The 27069-nt window shown below is 42.7% G+C and overlaps 1 protein-coding gene across 5 annotated transcripts in view; it reads right to left on the bottom strand.

Annotated features, from left to right (window-relative positions):
• Positions 1-27069, bottom strand: part of myo9ab (myosin IXAb) — a 228478-nt gene that overhangs the window by 5811 nt on the left and 195598 nt on the right. For 3 of the 5 annotated variants that reach the window (XM_060914594.1, XM_060914596.1, XM_060914592.1), the window contains exons 24-43: positions 25153-25463; positions 23877-24935; positions 23579-23666; positions 23069-23275; positions 19764-19864; positions 19558-19664; positions 17647-17867; positions 17394-17510; positions 17051-17239; positions 16927-16974; positions 16650-16761; positions 14642-14703; positions 14312-14504; positions 11266-11394; positions 11053-11158; positions 9041-9172; positions 8829-8952; positions 8582-8635; positions 4021-4214; positions 3770-3909 (exon numbers count right to left, since the gene is read on the bottom strand). In XM_060914594.1, coding sequence (XP_060770577.1) covers positions 3770-3909; positions 4021-4214; positions 8582-8635; positions 8829-8952; positions 9041-9172; positions 11053-11158; positions 11266-11394; positions 14312-14504; positions 14642-14703; positions 16650-16761; positions 16927-16974; positions 17051-17239; positions 17394-17510; positions 17647-17867; positions 19558-19664; positions 19764-19864; positions 23069-23275; positions 23579-23666; positions 23877-24935; positions 25153-25463 — 3694 coding nt within the window. The remainder of the gene's footprint in view (positions 1-3769; positions 3910-4020; positions 4215-8581; positions 8636-8828; positions 8953-9040; positions 9173-11052; positions 11159-11265; positions 11395-14311; positions 14505-14641; positions 14704-16649; positions 16762-16926; positions 16975-17050; positions 17240-17393; positions 17511-17646; positions 17868-19557; positions 19665-19763; positions 19865-23068; positions 23276-23578; positions 23667-23876; positions 24936-25152; positions 25464-27069) is intronic. The other 2 variants (XM_060914595.1, XM_060914593.1) reach the window with 2 other exon arrangements.

The raw sequence follows: 27069 nt of genomic DNA, 5'->3' as shown, positions 1-27069 counted from the left end.
GGCTATAATAAATAAGCCTGCAGGCAGCCACGGCGGGCTGCCTCAGAAAAGTAACCATTTGTCCTACCTTAAAACTTTTGCATTTTCTGCCTCCTTTTTTGTATTTTCGACCCTCCATTTATTTTCTTTCCTTTTCTGAAAACCCGATTTGTGTCCAGACATTTTGTTCTGCTACCAACGAACTAACTCGTCAGGTCTCGTCTCTCGAGCCCGCGATGATTCCCGTGGGAAGGGCAACAATTGATACATTTTTACAAACAGCCAATAGGGAGATTGCAACGTTCAGGCTCTTCTTTGCTCAGACACTCAGTAATGGAGACGTGATAGTAGTCCACCTTCCCGCTCTCTCCATTCAGTCAGCGAACGTCACACAGGAAGTGAACCCCAGCGGGTCATAGAAACTTGCGCAGGAGAAGAATGACTTTTTTATTTGTAGGCTACGGAAACTTTGAGGAACGAAATAAAAACCGGTATTAACCGGTTACCATTATTTTTAATAAGCGTTTCTGTTCCGGAACATAAAAAATAATAAAGTTTCTGGTTTCGTTTCTGTTCCATGTGAAATAGAAAAAGTTCCCGGTTTTCGTTTTCGTTCCTTGAACTGGTTCAAAGCCCTGACTTGCATGCCTTTGAAATGTCATAGAGTAAAGCAAAAAAAAAAAAAGTGTTGAAAAGAAACGATTTATTGTTTATTTTACAAAGATATTCAAAAAAAGCCTTGGTACCCTAGAAAAGATGATAAATAATTGGATTATAGTGATATTATTTCAAACTAATTGTAGTATCACGGGTGTCGTCAATCTTGTAATCAGTCATTCAGTCTACTGGAATTGAGAAAAGTCGTCACTCTGCCATTTGGTATCGTCGTGCGCACCACATTAAACATGGACCAGAGAAAGCAAAGGAGAGAGCTGTTTGAGGAGATCAGAAAGAAAATTATAGACAAGCATGTTAAAGGCAAAGACGACATGACCATCTCCAAGCAGCTTGATGTTCCTGTGACTACAGTTGCAAATATTATTAAGAAGTTTAAGTTCCATGGGACTGTAGCCAACCTTCATGAATGTGGTCGCAAGAGTAAAATAGACCACAGATTGAACAGAAGGATGCCAATGGTAGACAGAGTGCCTAGGACAACTTCCAAAGAGATACAAGTTGAACTCCATGGTCAAAGTACATGAATGTGTGTTTGTACCATCCGTCACTTTTTGAGCGACAGTGGGCTCAATAGAAGAAGACCCAAGAGGACTTAAAAAAAAAAAAACCCAACCCAGACTCAAATTTGCTAAAATGCATATTGACAAGCCACAATGTTTCTGGGAGCATGTCCTTTGGACAGATGAGACAAAACTCAAGCTTGTTGGCAAGTTACATCAGCTCTATGTACACAGAAGAAAAAATAAAGCTTTCAAAGAAAAGAACACCATACCCACTGTGAAACATGGAGGCAGCGTGGTTATGATTTGGGGCTGCTTTGCTGCGTCTGGCATGGAGTGAATTTGTGCAGGGCACAATGAAATCCCAAGACTATCAAGGCATTCTGGAGCGAAACGTACTACCCAGTGTCAGAAAGCTCTGTCTCTGTCGCAGGTCATGGGTCCTCCAGCAGGATAAAGACCCAAAACACACAGCTAAAAGCACCCAAGAATGGTGAAGAACAAAACATTGGACTATTCTGAAGTGGCCTTCTATGAGCCATAATCTGAATCCTATTGAACATCTCTGGAAAGAGCTGAAACATGCAGTGTGGTGAAGGCACCCTTCAAACCTGAGACAACTAGAGCAGTCTGCTCAGGAAGAGTGGGCCAAACGACCTGGTGGCAGATGCAGAAGTCTCACTGAGAGCTACAGAGATCGCTTGTTAGCAGTGATTGCTGCTAAAGGCCATGCAACAAAATATTAAGTCAAGGGTACCATCATTTTTGTCCATGCCATTTTCATTTGTTTTGTTATGTAAAATCTCATCTCATCTCATTATCTGTAGCCACTTTATCCTGTTCTACAGGGTCGCAGGCAAGCTGGAGCCTATCCCAGCTGACTACGGGCGAAAGGCGGGGTACACCCTGGACAAGTCGCCAGGTCATCACAGGGCTGACACATAGACACAGACAACCATTCACACTCACATTCACACCTACGGTCAATTTAGAGTCACCAGTTAACCTAACCTGCATGTCTTTGGACTGTGGGGGAAACCGGAGCACCCGGAGGAAACCCACGCGGACACGGGGAGAACATGCAAACTCCACACAGAAAGGCCCTCGCCGGCCACGGGGCTCAAACCCGGACCTTCTTGCTGTGAGGCGACAGCGCTAACCACTACACCACCGTGCCGCCCCATTATGTAAAATATTTAGTTAAATCAAAAATCAAAAGCAAAGTCAGATTTGTGTTAAACATGGAATAAACAATGATGGATGCCATTAACTTTTGTCAGTTTCAAGTTATTTCAGAGATAGTTGTGGGTTCTTTTACTTTTTTTGTGTGGAAGGGTACCATCAAATTTGTCCATGTCTTCCATCTTCTCCAAAAGGTGACCAAAAGCAGAATCTTTTTTTGTCTGATTTAGGTACATGCTGGATGTAGAAACATGCAAAATGTGCTATCCTTATGAATAATCGATGTTTTCAAACATGCTCTCATGATGTCATAGTTTCAACCTTGTGTTAATAAAACTTATCCTGTTTACAGTACACCTACATTCATGGTGAGTGATGTGCAAAACAATGACTAAGTGAGCCAATTTATGAAGTGTACACAATAATTAGATCCAGCATATGCATCTGATTCCACCATGAGATCTATCCCATGATAAGATTTGCCAATGCATCCACTGAATTCTTGGACCTACTAAGTGAGTGAGTAAGCTTCATGTATTATCATCATATGCCTCCTAAATGTGCTTTAGCTCAGGTCACATCAAGGTTACTTATGACCCCATACTGCTTTCTTTTTGTGAACAAACTGAATTATCTCACCATATCTCCTTTACCAAGCATGGGGGAAAGAAAGCTTGAGAATGCAATCATGGGGGTCACAGCTGATGATATGTGAAGACAGGTCTGGAGACAGACGTGGTGTCTTTGGTGTTTCTGTGCTCAGAGGTTTCTCGTGTGATACCTTTATCTTTTATCAGAGAACCAGGGCTTTTCTCTGTAATGTTTTCATGTCACACTAAATTTAATTCAGGACATGTATTTTGTGCAAAGCTGCCTTGTTCTTTTTTGTTTGTTTAATTGTACTTCACTGCCATCTGGTGTCCACTGCGTGTACATACAACTATACAGGTAAGACAAACGAGTAGTTCACAATAAACCATCCATCCATTATCTGTAGCCGCTTATCCTGTTCCACAGCGTCGCAGGCAAGCTGGAGCCTATCCCAGCTGACTACGGGTGAAAGGCGGGGTACACCCTGGACAAGTCGCCAGGTCATCACAGGGCTGACACACAGACACAGACAACCATTCACACCACATTCACACCTACGCTCAATTTAGAGTCACCAGTTAACCTAACCTGCATGTCTTTGGACTGTGGGGGAAACCGGAGCACCCGGAGGAAACCCACGTGGACACGGGGAGAACATGCAAACTCCACACAGAAAGGCCCTCGCCGGCCACGGGGCTCGAACCCGGACCGTCTTGCTGTGAGGCGACAGCGCTAACCACTACACCACCGTGCCGCCCGATGGTATTTATCTATTCAACTGTATTAAATGACATGCACAGTTACAACAGTTTAATTGTCTAGCAGAGCAGATGAGTTACCCCAGGCCTCTGTTGCTCCTTCCTGTTCTGCTATAAGGTTCTCTGAGCTGTCTGCTGTTCCTATAGAAGCCTCAGATTCTAGCAGCTCATCATCAGATGTGCGTGGCTCCAATGCCAACATTTCAAATGTCAGCTCCTCCCTATAGAAGTCACAAACAGAGGAATGTTAGAACCAAAGAATCTATAATATTCACAGAAAATAATGGTATGATCTGAAGGCTAAAGTCTGACTGAGAGAGAAAGATACTGACTTTTCCTTCTGTAAGTTTTCTATTTGCTGAGAAAGCACTTTTTCTTCTTGCTGCATTGCTGTCTGTTGCTGGTCACTCAGAGCTGACCCCGCCCTATCTTCATTTGGTTCATCCCCTTCAGTGACCACAGGTGACAGTGGACTCGTGGGTGGAGACGGCGTAAGGGGACTGCTTTTAGAAAACAGACTTTTACCCTGATGGAATGGGGGGATCGGGGGGAAGAGAGATGGAAAGATGAAAGAAAGTGAAAGAGAAAGCTCATATTACGTGTATGTGGTCAACAGATCCTACAGGTAAAAATGGACAGTTGAAAGTACTACATATATTAGTTAATATTACAGCCCCAATTCCAAAAATGTTGAGACGCTGTGTAAACTGTCAATAAAAACAGAACGTGAGAATTTGCAAATCATGGAAACCCTATATTTCAATGAAAATAGTACCAAAACAACATATCAAATGTTGAAACTGAGAAATTTTTATTGTCTCTTGAAAAATATATGCTCATTTTGAATTTGATGTCAGCATTATGTTTCAGAAAAGTTGGGACGGGGCAACAAAAGACTGAAAAAGTTGTGTAATGCTAAAAAACCTAATTTGGTTAATTGGCAACAGGTCAGTAACATGACTGGGTATAAAAAGAGCATCCCAGAGAGGCGGAGTCTCTCAGAAGTAAAGATAAGGAGGGCGGCACAGTGGTGTAGTGGTTAGCACTGTTGCGTCACAGCAAGAAGGTTCTGGGTTCGAGCCCAGTGGCCGATGGGGGCCTTTCTGTGTGGAGTTTGCACGTTCTTCCCGTGTCCGCGCAGGTTTCCTCCGGGTGCTCCGGTTTCCCCCACAGTCCAAAGACATGCAGGTTAGGCTAACATGGGGTGGCCTTGGGCTGAAGTGCCCTTGAGCGAGGCACCTAACCCCCAACTGCTCCCCAGGCGCTGTAGCATAGCTGCCCACTGCTCTGGGTATGTGTGTGTGCTCATTGCTCACTTGTTTGTGCATGTGTGTGTTCACTGACCCAGATGGGTTAAATGCAGAGGTTCAATTTCACTATCTGCTTAAATCTGTGCTTGAGTGTACGTGTGACAAATAAAGGCTTCTTCTTCTTGGCTTGGCTTCTTGTTCACTGCTCTATGAAAGATTGCAAACAGTGCAACAATTTAAGAATAATGTTCCTCAATGTAAAATTGCAAAGAATTTGGGAATTACATCATATATGGTCCATAATATCATTAAAAGATTCAGAGAATCTGGAGAAATCTCTGTATGCAAGAGACAAGGCTGAAAACTGACACTGGATGCCTGTGATCTTCAGGCTCTCAGGTGACACTGCATTAAAAGCAGACACGTGTCTGTAGTGGAAGTCACTGTATGGCTCAGGAACACTTCAGAAAACCATCGTCTGTGAAAACAGTTCATTACTGCAACCACAAATGCAAGTTAAACCCATATATAAACAATATCCAGAAACACCGCCACCTTCGCTGGGTCCGAGCTCTTTTATGATGGACTGAGGGGAAGTGGAAAACTGTCCCGAGGTCTGACAAATCAAAAGTAGAAATTCTGCTGAGAAATCATGGACACCACATCCTCCAGGCTAAAGAGGAGAGGGACCACCTGGCTTGTTATCACTGCACAGTTCAAAAGCCAGCATCTGTGATGGTATGAGGGTGCATTAGTGCACATGACATGGGTAGCTTGTATATCTGGGAAGGCATCATTAATGCTGAATAATATATATACACACATGTTTCAGAGCAATATGCTGCCATCCAGACAAAATCTTTTTCAGGGAAGGCCTTCTTTCAGCAAGACAACGCCAAACCGCTTTCTGCACATATTAAAACTGCATGGCTCCGTAGTAAGAGAGTCCGGGTGCTAAACTGGCCTGCCTGCAGTCCAGACCTGTCTCCCATTTAAGACATTTGGTGCATTATGAAGCCCAAAATACGATAAAGAAGATCCTGAACTCCTCAGTTCCCAAACGTTTACAGAGTGTTGTTAAAAGTAGAGGTGATGCAACACAGTGGTAAACATGCCCCTGTGCCACCTTTTCTGAAACATGTTGTTGACATCAAATTCAAAATGAGCATGTATTTTTTCAAAAAACAATAACATTTCTCATTTTCAACATTTGATATATTGTCTTTTGTCCTAATTTCAATGAAATATATGGTTTCCATGATTTGCAAATGATCACATTCCGTTTTTATTTACAGTTTACACAGCGTCCCAACTTTTCTGGAATTGGGGTTGTAGTAACCCATGTAAACTGTTAAATGTTTTGCAAGTCGAAAAGGAGTGAAAGTACAGCTGGATTCATTCAAGGATTTTGGCAATTAGTAGCCTGAATGGAAACAGAATATGATCCCTTACCTTGTGATTTTTTCCCCAAATAAATTGTTCAAATTTGAGCAAACTTGAGCATTTATGTGTTCACTAACAAGTGTTACACTAGAGCTAAGTTGTCTTTAGACAGATCTGCAGACAGCATAACACTAAGTAAAGGCAACCCTATAGACCAATATACATATATATAATTTTTTAAAAATGCATTAGTCTGCGTATTATTAAGCTGAGAAGCCAACATGTGAAAAGCAATAAGCAAACAAATGAACGCACTAGTAATATCAGAGCAGCATGCACACTATCCTATAGAAAGTAGTACAAAGCTGGATTAAGTGGTTCCATCTTAGCATAGCGGTGGGCTGAGCACAACTTTGTTCAGTTACAGGTTACACTGATTAAACCAAGATTAAGACTGTGATTTTAGTTCAATGTAAGAGTTGGCAATATGAATTTAAAAAAAGGCAAATTAGAAACAAATCAATAATTCAGTTTAGCTTCTATCAGAATGGTGTATATGTCGCTGCAACATGCTAGTTAATCAAATAATATAAAACCAAGGTAATTGTCCACATTTCATTTCCATTTTATTTGATATTATACACTCACCAGCCACTTTATTAGGTACAACTGTCCAACTGCTCGTTAACGCAAATATCTAATCAGCCAATCACATGGCAACAACTCACTGCATTTAGGCATGTAGACATGGTCAAGATGACTTGCTGAAGTTCAAACCGAGCATCAGAATGAGGAAGAAAGGTGATTTAAGTGACTTTGAACATGGCATGGTTGTTGGTGCCAAATGGGCTGGTCTGCGTATTTCAGAAACTGCTGATCTACTGGGATTTTCACGCACAACCATCTCTAGGGTTCACAAAGAATGATCCAAAAAAGAGAAAATATCCCGTGAGTGGTAGTTATCCGGACGAAAATGCCTTGCTGCTGCCAGAGGTCAGAGGAGAATGACCAGACTGATTCGAGATAATAGAAAGGCAACAGTAACTCAAATAACCACTAGTTACAACCAAGGTATGCAGAAGACCAGCTCTGAAAGCACAACACGTCGAACCTTGAAGCAGATGGGCTACAGCAGCAGAAGACCATGCTGGGTGCCAGTCCTGTCAGCTAAGACCAGGAAACTGAGGCTACAATTCACATGGGCTCACCAAAATTAGACAACAGAAGGTTGGAAAAAAGTAGCCTGATCTGATGAGTCTTGATTTCTGTTACGACGTTCGGCTGGTAGGGTCAGAATTTGGCATAAACAACATGAAAGCATGGATCCGTGCTGTCTTGTATCAGTAGTTCACGTTGGTGGTGGTGGCGGCGTAATGATGCAGGGGATATTTTCTTGGCACACATTGGGCCCCTTAGTACCAACTGAGCATCATTTATTGCCACAACCTACCGGAGTACTGTTGCTGACCATGTCCCTCCCTTTATGACTACAGTGTACCTATTTTCTGATGGTTACTTCCAGGAGGATAATGTGTCATGTCACAAAGCTCAAATCATCTCAAACTGGTTTCTTGAACATGACAATATCCTCAAATGGCCTCCACAGTCACCAGAGCTCAATCCAATAGAGCACCTTTGGGATGTGGTGGAATGGGAGATTCGCATTAGGGATGAACAGCTGACAAATCTGCAGCAATTGCGTGATGCTAATATCTCGATAAGGACCAAAATTTTGGAGGAATGTTACCAGCACCTTCCTGAATCTATGCCACGAAGAATTAATGCAGTTCTGAGGACAAAAGTGGGTCCAATCCAGTACCAGCAGGGTGTACCTAATGAACTGGCCGGTGAGTGTATATTATAGTTGTCACAACTGTGGGTGCTGTCTCACTGACACATTTTTGGAATTTCCAAACATCAGAGGAGCGTGTATGGATACCTCACTATAAATGCACAGCTATCTTGCTATCCCATAAATCCAGCTTTGTAACTAACCTAATGGCTGCAAGACAAACCATGTGGACAAGAACAATCAGCCTGCTCAGACACTGCCTACAGGACAAAAGATGGTCAGTTTATTACATATCCGTTTACTTAATTTAACAACCAGCTGATGCACCCTTTTCAATCTTCACAATTCCTACAGAGCAAACAGGTGACAAGACGACAAAGGACTGACAATGTTAGTGACAATGCTACACTGATGCCGATTACAAGGACTACACAGCATTAAGAGATTACAGTGCTCAATCATACATACCGAGGTGACAGTTCTGCTCATGCTCATAAACCTAACAGCAATTAGTACTGGTTTCTGAAGGAGGGGTAAGTGAGGGGAAGAGGGGGAGAAAGGGGTTATTGGGATGGGTACTTCTCCAAACACATGCGGAAATATGATTTCTTGCCAAGTACCTATATATGCAGCTGTTTGTTATCAATAGCAAAGAGGTATGATCTACAGAACTGATTCCAGATCAGTCTGAGATTTTCATCATCAGTACTCATACCATTGACTTCCTGATGTGTGTGAGACGGATCTTGGCTTTGCTCTCAGCGAACTCCAGAGTGCTGATGTCCTTCATTCTGGCTCTGTATTTATTCACCTGTTCACAGATGATCAGCTCCACACAGCTGAAGCACAAATCAACAATGTTATATACTGACTCCAAATCATACATAATCAATATGCACCCACACATACACACAGCGGATGTCTTACGCAGTGGTCTTGCCAATGTCCTGTACACTCTGTAGAGGGTCAATGCTGTCAGGACACCGCAGGATACAGGGAGCAAACACGATGGCCAGAGCATTAGCACTCATCCGGTTAGTCTCCTCCTGCAATGAGATCCTGAAAAATATACGTACATTTAGATACAAGGAGAATCTTTTCTGCCCTATCAAAGCTCAAATTACCAACGGCACATTTATTCCCTGACTTACTAAGGCCCTGTCCACACGGCAACGGATTCAGGTGAATCTGATAAAATTGTTTATCGTTTCAGCCTGGCGTCCACACGGCACCGGCGTTTTGGGTGCCCCAAAACGAAATCTTTTGAGAACGGGTTCCAGAGTGGAAAGATCTGGCAACGGCGCCGTTGCGAAGTCGTCTGGATGAGTAGAACGGATTTGTTTACGATGATGTCACAACCACATGTGCTTCACGCCGGGTAGAAGTGTAACGAACTCGATGCGAGTTGTCAACAAATCCTATAACTTGGTTCATGAAACGCGCTTACAAAATATTTTCACTGTGAATATTTATTGTGTAATGGTGCAAAGTGAGAGAGAGAGAGAGAGAGAGAGAGAGAATAGCCCTTAGGGCAGAGTCAATCCCGCCAGCAAAAATAGGGAAAAAAAAGAGCGATCTCACCTCTTCAGATGTTGGTTTAAGTCCTACAATACATTCCTCAAAAAGGGCGTAGAAGAAAAAATTAATCCATCAACATGTAGCATTCAATTTATTCCGGACCATTAAAGACGCCGCCTTCCGCGTAGAATCATACATCATCCTCGCCGCCATATTGGATGGGTCAAAGCGGAGAATAAAGATGCCTCATTCATGTGCTGCGTTTAACTGTACCAACAGGTTTGCCGTCCAAACGGGATCACATGGGATTACCTTTCACAGGTGAGACTGGAAAAATACTTTTCATTGTATTTGGTCATTATAATGTAATTTTACGAACAGATTTTTCTGACTTTGTGGCTAATATGAAGTCTCGCGCATAATAGTTTAAATGCATGCGTCCTTACTTCTTCTATTGTTCTGTGTCTCCGATGGGACCGTCTTACAGCGCCGCTAGAGGTGTGGCATGTGTATTGCATCGTTTTCAGCAAGCGTTGCGTTGCCATATGTACCTGATATTTTACTGATCCGTTGCCCATGTGGACGCGATATTTTTTTTTTAAAATCTCGTTGCCGTTGTCGTGTGGATGTAGCCTAAGATTCTGAAAAACGCATCCCAATTTGTATTTGCAATGTGATGACTCATTAGCAGTTAGCGGCCATGTTACAGGTAATTTACAAAATCAATAACTTTTTTGTTCTCATTAGCTGTGGCGAATTCTGATTGTGAAGAGACCCCCAGGAAAAGCAAACTAAAACTTATCACCGCTACACATAATTGCACTTTTAGTATAATGATAATCAAAAGCCATGATTATCGTGATTATCCTCCGTGATTATTGGCACCCCTTGTAAAGATTAGAAAAAAAAATCCATGCATTTTTGTTGAAAATAATTATTTCCTGATGAGAGATGTGTTTTTATCTGAATAAATCTATTTCAATTAAACGCTGGATTTTTCTCTTTTTTTTTTCCAGTGTGAGATGACGCTACTTCACCAAAAGGTGAATTGTTTCTAACCCTTTTTACTAATCTTTTCAAGGGGTGCCAATAATCACAGAGGGCACTGTAATAATGTTCAACAAATTAATGCAAAATAAACAAGTGCAGACATGAGAGCGTGTTGTATCGTGATTCAACAGACTTTCTCATTATTTTCACATCATTTCTTGGCCCAAATTGCATATTAATTAGCAAGCAAAACAGACAACACATGGCCTGTTAGTAAATCGGTTTGGGCGTTCTATGAGGGTGTTATTGAGTTTGCTTGCACATGCAAATCTATAGTAAAGAAGCCCTACGATAAACGAAAGCAAAATGTTATAACTTAAAACAATGTACAGTGATTTACCCTTGAAAATGAGATACTTTCTTTGCCTTACCTGACTAGGTGGAAGATGAGTCTCTCCAGTGTGCTCAGGTGAGTCCTGCTGAGCTGATCGATTACTGTATACACACCTTTCAGCACTTCTTTCTTGTCCTGCAAACCTGTACCAAGCAACATGGCAATAAGCTGCAGTAAAATTATAGAAGCCAAAAATACATTGAAAACGTACGTCTGATCAAGAGACCAAATATACTGTAGGTCACCATACCTGTTGCCCTGAGGAATTCCTCATAAAGTTCAAAGGTCATCAAAGGATTGGGAAGGTCCCGCAGCCACTGCTTCAACACACTGGCAATAACGTGGATGTTATAGTCATCCAGAGTCACAGCATTAGCGTCTGAAATAAGAACCGGCATGCAGGATGACTATATGATCTTAAAACATTATTATGTTGTGGTTATATAGCAAACATTCTAAAGCTTCCCTTCAACTGAAATGTTCATAGGTGCTTTAGTTAATGCTGACATAAAATTCTGAAGTATTAATGTGTGCACAGTAACATCACCTTTACTTAACTGAGGAAGCATAACAACAAAATAGCCAATCCATACAGTTAGGCATGTTCTCAAAAAGACACTAAGGAGTTAAATTTGGGAAAAAATATCACAATAATAGTATTATAGAGTATAAGCTCAAATGAGGGCGGCACGGTGGTGTAGTGGTTAGCGCTGTCGCCTCACAGCAAGAAGGTCCGGGTTCGAGCCCCGTGGCCGGCGAGGGCCTTTCTGTGTGGAGTTTGCATGTTCTCCCCATGTCCACGTGGGTTTCCTCCGGGTGCTCCGGTTTCCCCCACAGTCCAAAGACATGCAGGTTAGGGTAACTGGTGACTCTAAATTGACCGTAGGTGTGAATGTGAGTGTGAACGGTTGTCTGTGTCTATGTGTCAGCCCTGTGATGACCTGGCGACTTGTCCAGGGTGTACCCCGCCTTTCGCCCGTAGTCAGCTGGGATAGGCTCCTGCGACCCTGTAGAACAGGATAAAGTGGCTACAGATAATGAGATGAGATGAAGCTCAAATGAGAAATGACACTTAAGCACCAGTACTTCTGTACGCCTTAAATATGTACCGTAGCCGGATTTTTCATTTTAACTTTTCCTTTTTTTAAACCACCGCTAACAATTGCTAACAAGGTAGTGTGTCACGTCAGCTCCTGTTCTCACGTAAGACTTCAATTCCCAGAATGCGCAACGGTTTTCCGACATCCAACAGGGCTGCCGCACACCACTCCGAATCTCCGGAATACTCAACACTTGTTTCTCATTACAGCCTCATTACTATGCAACATATAAGGATACACTTCACATACACTCAATGTGAAGTCTCGCTCAGTACTTAGTGTCTGTTCGTACCAAGCTGTTTGTTTGCATTGCTGCCCTGGTTTTTGACTCTGTTTTGTATTTTGCCCTTTGTCTCAGCCTTGGATAACTTGTCTGGACCTTGCATGACCCTTGCCTGTTTTTGACCCTGCTTTTACTTAACAGATTGGATATTGTTCATCAGCCTGTCTTCATTAAATTCTCTCTTGTAATTGCATTCTACCATCACCTGCTTTACTGACAGAATACTTTGCCTAACACATGGATGTAGAAGGAAGGAACAGGCACGCCGTGCAGCCCCATATCAGTGTCACGGTGCCTGAGCCAGGATCAGTGTGGTTTCTCCAGTGGCTAGGGCTGAATATTCCGGCACCATATGACGAGGCAGAGCAGCCGCCCAACGGATTTGTGTTGCAGCGCCACTTCTTCGATGAGGACTTGGTAGAGCCCAAACCTCCAGAGAGCTTGTGGGTTGGCTACATGATTTATGGGCTCACCGGACCGGCATGCTGGTAGGCCGAAGGCCTAGTCAGAATGCAGCACCCATGCCTCGGGACCTCCAGGTTATTCAGAGAAGCTCAAGTCCTAGTTTGAGCCTTCCGGGAGGGAGGACCCTCATAAAATGTGTGTGTGTGTGGGGGGGGGGGGGGGGGGGGAGCTGATAAGCCAGAGGCCAATGCAGCTGCACAGGAGGAAGCCTTCGTTCCCGAGTTCCCTCCAGAGGCCGATGCAGTGGCAGAGGCGGCGGCCTCTACTCCAGGACCAGTGCCAGAGGCTGACACTGCAGTGACAGATGACGTGGCCTCCGCTTAAGAGCCAGCACCAGAGGCCAATGCCACAGTTGTGGACGACATGGCCTCTGCTCTAGAGCCAGCGCCACAGGCTGAGAGGGTGGCCTCTGCTCAAGATTTCAGCGGGAACGAGCTCTTCGTCCTGTTGCTGGGCTTTGAGAACGTCGTTGCCCCACTGCCAGGCTTCGAGGACATCATTGCCCCACCGCTGGGTTTCAGCAAGGACAAGACTGTCAATCAGGCAAAGTCTAGACCAGTCTCTGAGTCCATGCTCATGCACAAGTCCATGCCCACGTTGACACCAGGGTCCATGCCCATGCTTATGCCCATGTTCGAGTCTACATCTAAACCCATGCCAAAGCCTCTGCCTGTGTCCTCACCCCCATTCAAGGCCCAAGCAGAATCCAAACCTCCGCCCAAGCCCATATTCCAGTGCCATGTTCTTCCCGAGCCAGAGCAGAGCACCAATGGCACTGCATCCAATGCCAGGCCCTCATCCCCGGGGCCATCCAAGGAGGGTTTAAGCTGCCGGAGGGAGGTTCCGTCACATCCGGGCGCATCTATGCGCGTTTGTGCCTGGCGCACCTTGAACTTTCACTCGCACGCATTCACACTCTGAGCAGCGCGCACCTCAAGGACTAATTGCATGCATCTGTCTCAGATTAGAGTGCAATCAACATGCGCTTATAAGGACGCTGCGATCGAACAGACTTTGCAAAGTGTTGCGTTCAGTGTGACCTTACCAAGCCTTCTGTTAATATTGTTATTCTGGTTCTCGACTCTTGTTTTGTATTTTTGGATTCTGCTTTTGTCTTTGCCTCATCTAGTCTGTTTATGCCTCGCTCGACTTTTGCCTGTCCACTGTGTTTAATCCTGCCTAATGTTTTGGAGTTGTATGCCTGAATGTTTTTCTATTAAACAAACTCTTCCTGCACTTACAGCCGTCTACAGCCACATACCCGACATAGTGAATAATAGTACTATATGTATTTAGGGTTTCTGGCTCGCTGCTTAATTGTACTGTAGCTTATCAAAGACAATCGGCCATTACTACAATTCTACTGTAGTTTTTATAAAGATCTAGTTACGGTTACAATGCGTGTACAAGTATGCTTTGCCCATTTGGATTAAAGAGGTGTGATTCACCTGTGTCCAGTCCCATCTTCAGCTCTTTGATTTTATTGGTTGACCCAGACTTCCTGTAGATACCCTCTGTGTAGAGGCCATGCATCTCTATGTAGTTGATGAGCTTCTCCACCACCAGAGGTACAGCTCTGTCATCGCTGGTTAACTGAGACAGCTCCACGCCAAACTGCCGTGAAGACTGTTCGGGGTCAAACTGCATGCAGATAAACAAGCAAATATTGTGGATAAATGAACAGAGTAAAATAATATATCGATAACATTAAATATATCTCTCTTAACCCTAATACAGAAGAGATTCAATGAATCACAAACAGATGCACATTCTCTGACCTTTTTGCTACATTTAGTTGTCATCCTTAAGCAGCATTTCCTGTGACAGGCATAGCGACACACTGTGACAAAGCAAAGCAACATCAGTGTCAACAACTCAGTGCTGAAAAGAATGACAGCCAGTTAAAAACAATAAATGTGGAAGACATAAGATCACTCCTTGTTCAGCATGGTACAGTAAGAATAGGCAGAAGAGATCAGACGGAAAGAGTGCGAGAGGAGGAAAAGGGTGTTGCAAATGATTAAAATAATTCAAAAACATGTATAGACCCTTTTCACGTGACGTTACGACAAACGCGGCCGCCATTTTGGACATGTACTACCAGTAGTTTACCACAGCCAACATTGAGGAACGGCAGCAAAGAAAGTTTTTACTTTCAGCAAGACTTCCATCATGCCACTATATTGTTGTGCACCTGGATGTAGTAACCATCAACAAACAAGGCAAGGGTTATCATTTTATCGGATCCCGATGGAGAAGATGGATAGCGGCCATAAACAGGAAAGATTGGCAGCCCTCGGCATACCAGCGCTTGTGTAGTGACCACTTTGTTGGAGGTAAGACGTATAAAATTAGCCAGAAAAGGCATTACATTGCTGTTAACATTCTGTGGCGGCGAGTGTGTAACCAAATAGGTTAAAATAACCCATTGTAACCTCTTTGTTCTTCTGTAGTAGCTATTGTTGACTAGCTAATGCCAACAACATAGTAGCTAGTATGTTACTGTAGCAATGTTTACGTTCAGTCATTTGGATGACTGTTAAAACCTTTCAGTCTCAAGTTTTTCCTTTACTGTATTTACTAGTTTACTGTAATTATGATCCGGCAGCTATTTACACCGGATCCAGTGTAAATAGCTGCCGGAGCCAACGTCTGAGGTTCCGGAGCGCACTCCGGAACCTCAGACGTTGGCTCCGGCAGCTATTTACCTGTACAGGACTTAATTTGAGGGGAGCAAGCCGGAGCGCGCTCTGGAACCTCGGAAGTTGGCTCCGGCAGCTATTTACCTGTACAGGGCTTAATTTGAGGGGAGCAAGCCGGAGCGCGCTCCGGAACCTCGGACGTTGGCTCCGGCAGCTATTTACACTGGATCCGGTGTAAATAGCTGCCGGATCATAATTACAGTAAACTAGTAAATACAGTAAAGGAAAAACTTGAGACTGAAAGGTTTTAACAGTCATTCAAATGACTGAACGTAAACATTGCTACAGTAACATACTAGCTACTACGTTGTTGACATTAGCTAGTGCTAACAGCTAGCTGCTAGTACACTGCTACAACACAGACACCGACCCTAATAATACAGTTCTTGGTCATTGCCTGGTAACAGCAAATTTATAACGGGCCATGTCTCAACAGATTAAGAAGTTATTTCAATGACATTTAATAACATTTTGTTTATCCTGAGGACCGAAAGTAAATGAAAATGTGAACAAACCTTAGCTGTAATCAGATGGCGACCACCGGCTCCAGGGATGACCCGCTGATGTAGGCATGTTACCCAGCCTGACACAAAATATTTGTAGGCATCCAAACTCTTATACGCTTTCAGATCAATACCTGTGTATGGCGATGGGTTTTTAACGGCATAGGTATACGGATCATGTGGGCCGAAGTCAGGTAAAGATGAGGGCTTCGTGTACTTCCGTACGTCAGTCAACAATCCTGGTGGAAGCAGGTAAACGTCGTTCTCTAAGCCTGCTAACCTCAATTTTTGCAAATACCTCTCCCTCTGCTCGCCCTGTAAATGCCCTACGCCGCTGGATAGTGAAGGTGTTTTCTGCATCTCGCTCCTTTTTCTTTTATGTTTTTCGTTTGTCGCCTTCCTCGCATTCAAACTGATTCGAGCCGAAGTCCACTACATGTCCAAAATGGCGGTCGTGTTTACGAAGGTCACGTGACTGAAAAGGGTCTATAGGGTTAAAGGGAGCCAATCCATGTTCTCACATTACCAAAATTACACATAGCAAGATTTACAGTATAAAAAGATCTTTCTATTAAACTCACGTTTGCAGACGCATGCTCTGTCCATCATCCAAATGAGAGAAGAGCAGTATTCGCAGTATGTGGGAATGCTGTACTGAGTGGACTTGAAAATGTGACCCATGTGCTCTTCCACCTGCAGCAGCCAACAGAGCTTTAGAGTGAGCTTACTGTTCAACAGATAAACACACTATTCACTATGCCTTGCTTTAAATCTAAGGTGATTTCACGGGTTATCATTACAATGGCTCAAAAAACAACATGGAAAGAAAAATTCACAAGCAGCAAGAAAACAGCTTACGATGTCTGCCTCCTTTTTTCTTCTCTTTTTGCGTTCTGGTTTGGGAGCCTGCAAAGACGGCATCACTGAATCAGAGGTGATGTCTAGACACACAATATTTCTGGATAAGGGACACAAACTTTACCTTGCTGATGGTGCCATGCATCGGTTTGTACTCCGTCACAAACTCATCCAGGAAGACTTTAAAGGTGTTGACCCAAACTTTAACAGGTGATTCTGACCAGTCTCTCTGTTCCAGACGCATGCTCTTCTCCAGAATATGCTCGAACAGTGCATAGAGATCTTTATACCTGATACTCTTACCATCATCCATCTGTGACAGAGAAGAGAGTGAGCATGGGCGAGAAAAAGCAGTACTGTTTAAAAATACAATTTTGAACATATGATGTGTTTGCATTTTTAAATGATTTGTCATTTTGCAGTTGGATCCATTCCAGACTAAACGTGGTCGTCAGTGAGATTCTTACAGCCAGGACTGTGGAGTAGGAATTGAAGATATTGAGACGAAACTCTTTTAGAGCCTTCTTAAAGACTACGTCGACAGGAGTGTCCTTCTTACTGTCCTCAGTCTCCAGGTCATTTATCTGTCACACAACAATTCAAGGAAATTAAGATGAAAGAGAAATTGGTTTAGATTATGAGTTTATACTCTAAATGATATGCGGTTTTGGTTTCTTTCAATAGTACTAATGTGTGAAGCTTGGCGAATCCTCAAACTACCTTCTTCATAAGGAAGTCGTTCATGCTGCAGTAGTCTGCGGTGCAAGCGAGGATGTGGAGAGAGTCGTTTTGCCATGGAGACGGTTCCTGAGGCACACTGCTAATCTTCACACTCCGCCTCCTCTTCATCGTCATCACTCTCATTTCTGGCTCCCTGTTCTCTTTACTGTCCCGACCACGATCTGCTGCTCTGCTCTGCTCAGGACTGGCAGAAGGAGAAGCTGAGAGAGAGAGAGAGAGAGAGAGAGAGAGAGAGAAATCATAGACAACCTGCCACTGCTGTATCATACGACATTATGAACAATTTGATTGACTGATTGATTGATTTTATTTAGTAAATTCAATGTAAATACATACAAACAATTGTAAATACATTAAAAATACATGGATGACACAAGAAAGTGAAAACGCTTATTTCCACTGTGGCCCATAAAATCAAGTGACAAAATGAAGGGAAAATATAGAATGTAAAATTAAAATAAAGAAAAATATGGTATATATATGGGCGGCACGGTGGTGTAGTGGTTAGCGCTGTCGCCTCACAGCAAGAAGGTCCTGGGTTCGAGCCCCGGGGCCGGCGAGGGCCTTTCTGTGTGGAGTTTGCATGTTCTCCCCGTGTCCGCGTGGGTTTCCTCCGGGTGCTCCGGTTTCCCCCACAGTCCAAAGACATGCAGGTTAGGTTAACTGGTGACTCTAAATTGAGCGTAGGTGTGAATGTGAGTGTGAATGGTTGTCTGTGTCTATGTGTCGGCCCTGTGATGACCTGGCGACTTGTCCAGGGTGTACCCTGCCTTTCGCCCGTAGTCAGCTGGGATAGGCTCCAGCTTGCCTGCGACCCTGTAGAAGGATAAAGCGGCTAGAGATAATGAGATGAGATGGTATATATACACTGATAAATAACATGAGTAGCATAAATAAATATAAATAAATATGATAATAATATAAATATAAAAAGATAATACTGTACAAAAGTACTTAGTGCAAAATACGAGTAAACAAATACCTGTATCAAAATTAACAGGACAAAGACAATATAATAACAGAAGACTAGTTAGATTATAACATAACAAAAGGGTTGAGTTCTTCCTCTAAAAGCTGGTGAGATAAAAAGGTTCAGACTAGATGTTTGAAAGCACTTTTGGAAGACTGAGACCGTATATGACTAGGTAAACCATTCCAAAGGCAAGTACCAGTATATGTGAAAGAGGACCGTCCAAAAGATCTAACAGAAGGGATAAACGGAGAGAGGGGACCTGAACGGGTATTATGGCGGGAAGAATTTGGAATACAGGCAGATGTTAGATATTGTGGAGCGTTACCATGAATAATGTTGTGCATGTGATGTAATTTAAGCTGTTTGACTCGTAGGCTCACTGGCAACATCCTGACGTGCTCAAACTCAACATGACCTATATGGTTCCTAGGAGACACACTGAGTAGATATCAAACTATTTTGTTCTGAGTTGTTTGCATACGATCTTGTTTTTCTTGGTAAGACCAGAGTACCAAGAAGCACTGGCACAGTCAAAATGACACTGTATTATTTTTGGTAGCCATGTCAAATTGTCTGGTCTGCCTATACAGGAATTTAAGTTTAGCGTTGGATTTGCTAATGACGGTGTCAGCGATTTGACTCCCTGATAGTGACTGGTCAAGAACAACTCCTAAATATTTATTCATTCATTCATTCATTCATTCATTCACTCATTCATCTCTCTAAAATCATAACTGACATAGCGCTTTTAGCTTTTCAAATCAGTAAGCAATGCCTGGGCATGCCTGAATTCCATATATGAAGAAAATCCACACATTTATGAAAAATATTCCATGTAAATATTAAACAAATCCTAACAGCGTTTGAACAGTAGAGTCATTAAACCACAAGAAGGAGCACTCGTTCTGCATTCTTACCATTGCGAGTCTTTGTGAGATCTGCATCTGCTGAGTGTCCTCTGATGGACATCTTCTTATCACCATGCTTTCCCTTTCCCCAGAAGCGCATCTTACCCCTCACCCCACTGAGCAGTCCAGTGAAACAGAACAGTAAATTAATTTGTATGGATAAGAACATGATCACTCTTAAATTTGAAAAACGAGGGGTTGAAATGGTCTCTAACCTGCCGTCTGAGTTTGATGAGGATTTTCTCAACGAGTCGACCTTTCCCAGATCTCCTGAGGACAGGGTCTTCTGGAGCTTTTTCTGCTCTTTCTGAGAGGACTATGAACAGATAGGAAAGTCTGTAAAAACCCATATTCAAAGCAGAATACACCATTCTCCTCCATGTGTTAATTCGAACAACAACTATTAACACAGGATTAATCCTTGTTGTATTTTATGTATTAATGGATGATTTCTACTTCTGCATCTCTGCAAACATGTAGATATCAAGTGCAGGTTTCTGTCAAATTACTTGCACAAAACATGAACCATGCCCGAGGTCTTCCTCATCTCCTTCCAAAAATTCATGCCACTGTTTTCCAAATGTTTTGAAGATGGGTTATGTAGGTGCTTATAGTAACACTGCATATCATTGCACAGCTTCATTTTGCTTTGGTGTTCAAGTTTTAGTTAAATATTTGATTCTCAAAGGTGCCACCATTGCTTAAAAGAGACCCTGATGAAGACCTAGAGTCGATGTGTGTTGGTCTGTTTTTGTCTGCCTATTTGCTCAAATAATAAATTAAAAATATTATTTCACCAACAGACAGAGTGCCCAAGGTTTTTTTTTCCACGGTTCTCTGCACTATCCTACATCTAGCAAGGCTTCTGGGATTTAGATTTTTCATACTTATACCTGCCTTACATAAGAGCATCTGTCAGATTAACCAGAGTCATATATACAGTAGTGCTTGAAAGTTTGTGAGCCCTTTAGAATTTTCTATATTTCTGCATAAATATGACCTAAATATACATGAATATATATATATTCAAAAGTATGTGAACCTCTAGGATTAGCAGTTAATTTGAAGGTGAAATTAGAGTCAGGTGTTTTCAATCAATGGGATGACAATCAGGTGTGAGTGGGCACCCTGTTTTATTTAAAGAACAGGGATCTATCAAAGTCTGATCTTCACAACACATGTTTGTGGAAGTGTATCATGGCACGAACAAAGGAGATTTCTGAGGACCTCAGAAAAAGCGTTGTTGATGCTCATCAGGCTGGAAAAGGTTACAAAACCATCTCTAAAGAGTTTGGACTCCACCAATCCACAGTCAGACAGATTGTGTACAAATGGAGGAAATTCAAGACCATTGTTACCCTCCCCAGGAGTGGTCGACCAACAAAGATCACTCCAAGAGCAAGGCGTGTAATAGTCAGCGAGGTCACAAAGGACCCCAGGGTAACTTCTAAGCAACTGAAGGCCTCTCTCACATTGGCTAATGTTAATGTTCATGAGTCCACCATCAGGAGAACACTGAACAACAATGGTGTGCATGGCAGGGTTGCAAGGAGAAAGCCACTGTTCTCCAAAAAGAACATTGCTGCTCGTCTGCAGTTTGCTAAAGATCACGTGGACAAGCCAGAAGGCTATTGGAAAAATGTTTTGTGGTCGGATGAGACCAAAATAGAACTTTTTGGTTTAAATGAGAAGCGTTATGTTTGGAGAAAGGTAATTTCCCGGTCCCTCCCCATCTCTCTCTCCCACTCATTTCCTGTCTCTACACGGTCCTATCCAATAAAAAGGTGAAAAAAGCCCCAAAAAAATCTTTAAAAAAAAAAGAACCTTATCCCATCTGTGAAACATGGTGGTGGTAGTATCATAGTTTGGGCCTGTTTTGCTGCATCTGGGCCAGGACAGCTTGCCATCATTGATGGAACAATGAATTCTGAATTATACCAGCGAATTCTAAAGGAAAATATCAGGACATCTGTCCATGAACTGAATCTCAAGAGAAGGTGGGTCATGCAGCAAGACAACGACCCTAAGCACACAAGTCGTTCTACCAAAGGATGGTTAAAGAAGAATAAAGTTCATGTTTTGGAATGGCCAAGTCAAAGTCCTGACCTTAATCCAATCCAAATGTTGTGGAAGGACCTGAAGTGAGCAGTTCATGTGAGGAAACCCACCAACATCCCAGAGTTGAAGCTGTTCTGTATGGAGGAATGGGCTAAAATTCCTCCAAGCCGGTGTGCAGGACTGATCAACAGTTACCGCAAACGTTTAGTTGCAGTTATTGCTGCACAAGGGGGTCACACCAGATACTGAAAGCAAAGGTTGACATACTTTTGCCACTCACAGATATGTAATATTGGATCATTTTCCTCAATAAATAAATGATCATGTATAATATTTTGTCTTATTTGTTTAACTGGGTTCTCTTTATCTACTTTTAGGATTTGTGTGAAAATCTGATGATGTTTTAGGTCATATTTATGCAGAAATATAGAAAATTCTCAAGGGTTCACAAACTTTCAAGCACCACTGTAGCGCTTCCTTCCTTTGTATGCTGTTAAAAAAAATCCTAGCAGGCAGAGAGAAGCAGAGTTTTCAGCTGGCTACTTTAACACAATAGCAAGCTGTGGATGATGGCACCTCTGGATTCTTATCCCAGTTTCAACATCATCAGATTTGCTTCCCTGATCGATCAGTGTTTGCTCAATGCACAACACCAGAGCCTCACACAATGCGCAGTTGAGATTTTGATGTGTGCACAACAGCTCCTCTGGGAAGCTATGCTGACCCATACAGTAAGCCCTTCCTCTGTGTCTCACCGCAAATATACTAATCTATACTTTGCAGAAGTAGAAATCAGCACTAAGAGACATGTGACATGTGAATGAGCATCTGAGAACCAGTGAATGGGAAAGAGTGGCATTTGGCAAAAGAATGAATGAGTTGCAAATGGTAATGAATATCTATTCCATGCAGGTTAAGTGTCAAAAGTCAAACTGTGTCAAGCACTTAGGTCTTCAGTGAAGAGCCTCTTCATCCTTAGAAACAAGAAGGGGTGCAATTTCATAATAGGAAGGTTGGGGTTAAAAAGTAAAGAGAGTAAGCCATATCTCTGGATTATTAGATCAGAAACACCCACTACAATCCCAGTAACCAGAGCTGGAGGACCAACCTGGAGGAGATTAGGAAAGAAGGTCTCTTTACCCAAAACCAACATTCCCCCGCAAACACAACAAACCCATATGCAGCCAGATTTAGAATGATGTCCAGTAAAAGGTCATTTTCCACTAGACTTGAATGATGGCTAGTTCACTGGAGGCTTCCACCATTTAAGATTATTATTTAGCCTTATTAATATTTCTGGACTTTGAACAATATAAGCGTGGCATTTGTTGGAGAATGTTGACTTGTTGGCAACCATAGACCAAGATTTAGCTTCAGTCATTAGAGCCAGTGGCAAAAAGAAGAGCACTGGACTGATGGGTGTTTAGAACGGAGCTGGAGTCAATACTGCGGCTCAGTTTACCATCTCTGAGTCACTGTGGCAGTCTTGCTCAGGGTTGGGAGAGTCTGGAGACTCTGGGAGGGGCAGTGTGTGAGAGATTACAGGCGTGTACTCATACTCTTCATCGTCTTCATCATCAGTATCAGCCTCGGTGCTACAGGCACGGCTCAGGAAATCAGAGCGAGTCCGAGCCATGCGGGTTTTCTTTTGGCGGCCAACTCGGGCCACCTGCTCGTACAAAGTGATTCAGTCCATCACAACTCAACCAAAACATCTTAAGAAAAAGCTGTCAAATGCACAGAGGTCTTACGAGGTTCAAACGAGTACAGTATATCAAAAAGAAATAAACGAGTCACTTGAAATGAATCTTTAGACAGTATGAAAGATTTTGAACATTCATGAAATCATGAATACTGAACATTTAAAAACATGCATTAAATACGGACACTTAAATTTTGGAAATGGAATGGGTCATAATCATTCTGAAGGAATAAGAAGACAATTAGTATATATGTGAGATATCATCTTTACCTCTCTGCTCCTCAGAGATTTGAAACCTGATGTTCTTTCTCTTTGCAAGGTCACAGAACGCTCCTGATTTGCCAGGTCTTTATCAGACCTGAGGGGGGGGAAAAAAAAACAGATCTCTGTAATTAATGAAGAAAAAAAAAATCACACTGAGTAATGGGTCAAACTTATCTGATTATATGTCTGCAGGAAAAAAATATGACAGAAAGAAATGCAGTAGAAGCTGTATTTCACTTTTAAAAGTGATGGATGAAAAACTGCAACGCTGGTGAGATCTTCATATTTAATTCGGCACACTCACTTGGAGAAGGTCAGTCTGCTGCGTTTGGGAGAAAAGGCCAGGCTAGTGGCTTTCCCCTTCATGCTGATGCTGATACTGTGAGCTACTGTCTTCTTCTGAGCTTGCATTTTGACTGCATCCTCCTCCTTTCTAGGCTGTGAAGCCATTTGCTGTGCAATAATCCTGGTCGTACCAGATGACGATGCTGGAGATGGCTGGATGGTTGAATGATCTCTGGGAGTGTTTCCAGGTTGTGTGCTTGATGATGCAATCTTCTGCTGGTCAAAGCCTGGTCTCCATTCTGCTTCCTTCTCTAAGCTCTCGAGAGCATCCAGGCTGCTCTGGTCTACAGGACTCTCCTTTTGCATGCTGATGACAAACACCAGAGACTCCTTTTTCTCTCGAACCGACTTCAACTTAGATGGTGTGTGTGGCTCACTGTGCGCAGGACTACTGGCTTCATCGGATATATAGAACAGAGGCTTTGAGGTGCTTTGGCCAGCATGCACCAGACTTGTTGGTTCTGGCTTTTTCGGTTGTGATTTCTCAGATTCAGGCACCAACTTGACAGCACTTTTATTCCCTTCAACTAGCGCTGACTGATTTTTCGACAAGGGATCATGACGCTGAAGGTCAGTTGCCTCCAGCTCCATGTCATCAACGCTAAGGAGCTCAAAGCTCCCATGGCTGTCTAGAGAGCTCTGGAGGGAAGAACAGAGAGGAGGAGCTTTTGAAGAGACTTTATTTTCTGTTTCATCAGAGAGGGGAAGAGTATTGGAGCGCACCTTCAGCAACTTCAGACTGAATGTCGCCTGTTCCAGTTCTCTCTTCCTCCTACTCTCTCGCTTGGCTCGGCTCTTAAGAGTGCTGTCATCTAGAGGTCTAGAAAGTTCTGATGGTAGGGTCTCAGTATCCATTCTACACTCCTGTGAAGCCACTGAACTTTGCTGAGAGATCCGTGAGTCTAGGCAAGTTGTCTGGGTATCAGAAAGGTTTTGGAGCTTGTGCAAGCTTTCTTTTACGTTATCGTGACCATGGTCTGTTCTAGCATTCTTCTGTTCCTCTCTCAAGCTTTTACACCTGGAGAACAGTAATGATGACAAATGAAATAGTGCATCGTTATGATTTTCAAAAAAAAAAATAAATCATTAATATATAAAAACCATAAAACCCAACCGAAAGAAAAAAAATCAAATCAATTAATGTAAGTGACTACATAGCACTCATAGCTTGACAACAGACTGACAAACAGTAAGCTCTTGTTTCCTTTCTGAACTAGTCATAAACAGCGTGTTACCTCTTCCGGGCCTGATGCCCCCTCCAGGCAGCCTGTAGTGTAACGACAGCTTTGGATAGCTGCCAATATCTCTGCCTCTGCCTGTGTGCCCTCCAGAATGCCTGGATAAGACATGCAGCTCTGTGTCTCTGCTGCACACATCGTCTCCAGCTTCTTTGCAGCAGCAGCACTGCGTCCTTCTGCAGCAGATAGAGCCTTCTCTCCCTGTAGCCTCTCCACGCTGCCTGCACACACACCGCTGCCCCATGCTGCAGCTCAGAAACACAAGCACTCTCGTTGCTATGGATTAGCATACACTGACGCCACCAGTGCTGTAAAGAGACAAAGAAAGATATCTGCATAAATACAAAAAAAAAAATCATGTTTGTGGTTTGTGTACACACACACACACACACAGGACATTTTAATAGGAACACCTGTACACCTGCTTATTTATGCAGTTATCCGATTATTCAATCATGTAGCAGCAGCACAATGCATAAAATCATGCAGATACAAATCAAGAGCGTCAGATAATGTTCAGTTCAAACATCAGACTGTGAAAAAACTGTGACTTTAACTGCGGTATGGATGTTGGTGCAGGTGGGCTGTTTTGAATATTTCAGGAAGTGCTGATCTAGAGTTGATATAGAATGGTGTTAAAAAAAAACAAAAAACAAAAACCATCCTGTATGTGGAGGACCTGCAGGGTGAAACACCTTGTTGAGGAGAGAGATCAGAGGAGAATGCCCAGACTGGTTTGAGCTGACAGGAAACCTATAGTAGTTCAAATAAACACTCTTTACAACCGTAGTGAGCAGAAAGGCATCTCAGAACGCACAACATGTCAAACCTTGAAAAGCAGAAGTCCACATGCACAAGGTTCTCTTTACAAGCCTGGACCGTGAACTTGAGTACATTTTGGTGTGAAAGCCATCTGTTTAATATCCATGTTTTACTTGTATGGTGTTTATAATGCAGTTCAGCACTTAATCCATGTTTTACATATATGGTGATGTACAACCCCAATTCCAAAAAAGTTGGGGCACTATGTAAAACATGAATAAAAACTGAATGTGAAGATTTGCAAATCATGAAAACCCGATATTTCATTGAAAATAGTACAAAGACAACATATCAAACATTGAAACTGAGACATGTTATTGTTTTTTGAAAAATATATACTCATTTTGAATTTGATATCAGCAACATGTTTCAAAAATGTTGGGACAGGGGCGTGTTTACCACTGTATTGTATCGCCTCTACTTTTAACAACATTCTGTAAATGTTTGGGAACTGAGGAGACCTATTACTGTAGTTTTGAAAGAGAAATGTCATCCCATTCTTGCCTGATATAAAATTTCAGTTGCTCAACAGTTTGGGGTCTCCTTTGTCATATTTTCCACTTCATAATGCACCAAATGTTTTAAATGGGAGACAGGTCTGGACTGCAGGCAGGCCAGTTTAGCACCTGGACTCTTATACTATGGAGCCATACAGTTTTAATATGTGCAGAAAGCGGTTTGGCGTTGTCTTGCTGAAAGAAGGAAGGCCTTCCCTGAAAAAGATTTTGTCTGGATGGCAGCATATTGCTCTGAAATGTGTATATATCATTCAGCATTAATGATGCCTTCCCAGATGTACAAGCTACCCATGTCATGTGCACTAATGCACCCTCAGACCATCACAGATGCTGGCTTTTGAACTGTGCACTGATAACAAGCCGGATGGTCCCTCTCCTCTTTTGCCTGGAGGACGTGGTGTCCATGATTTCTAAAAAGAATTTATACTTTTGATTCGTCAGACCTCGGGACAGTTTTCCACTTTGCCTCAGTCCATCATAAAAGAGCTCGGGCCCAGAGAAGGTGGCGGTGTTTCTGGATATTGTTTATATCTGGTTTTAACTTGCATTTTTGGATGCAGTAATGAACTGTTTT

Source organism: Neoarius graeffei, chromosome 2 (genome assembly GCF_027579695.1).
Source record: "Neoarius graeffei isolate fNeoGra1 chromosome 2, fNeoGra1.pri, whole genome shotgun sequence".
NCBI lineage: Eukaryota > Metazoa > Chordata > Actinopteri > Siluriformes > Ariidae > Neoarius > Neoarius graeffei.
The sequence above is the reverse complement of the archived record's forward strand: the minus strand, read 5'-3'. Positions and strand labels throughout refer to the sequence as shown.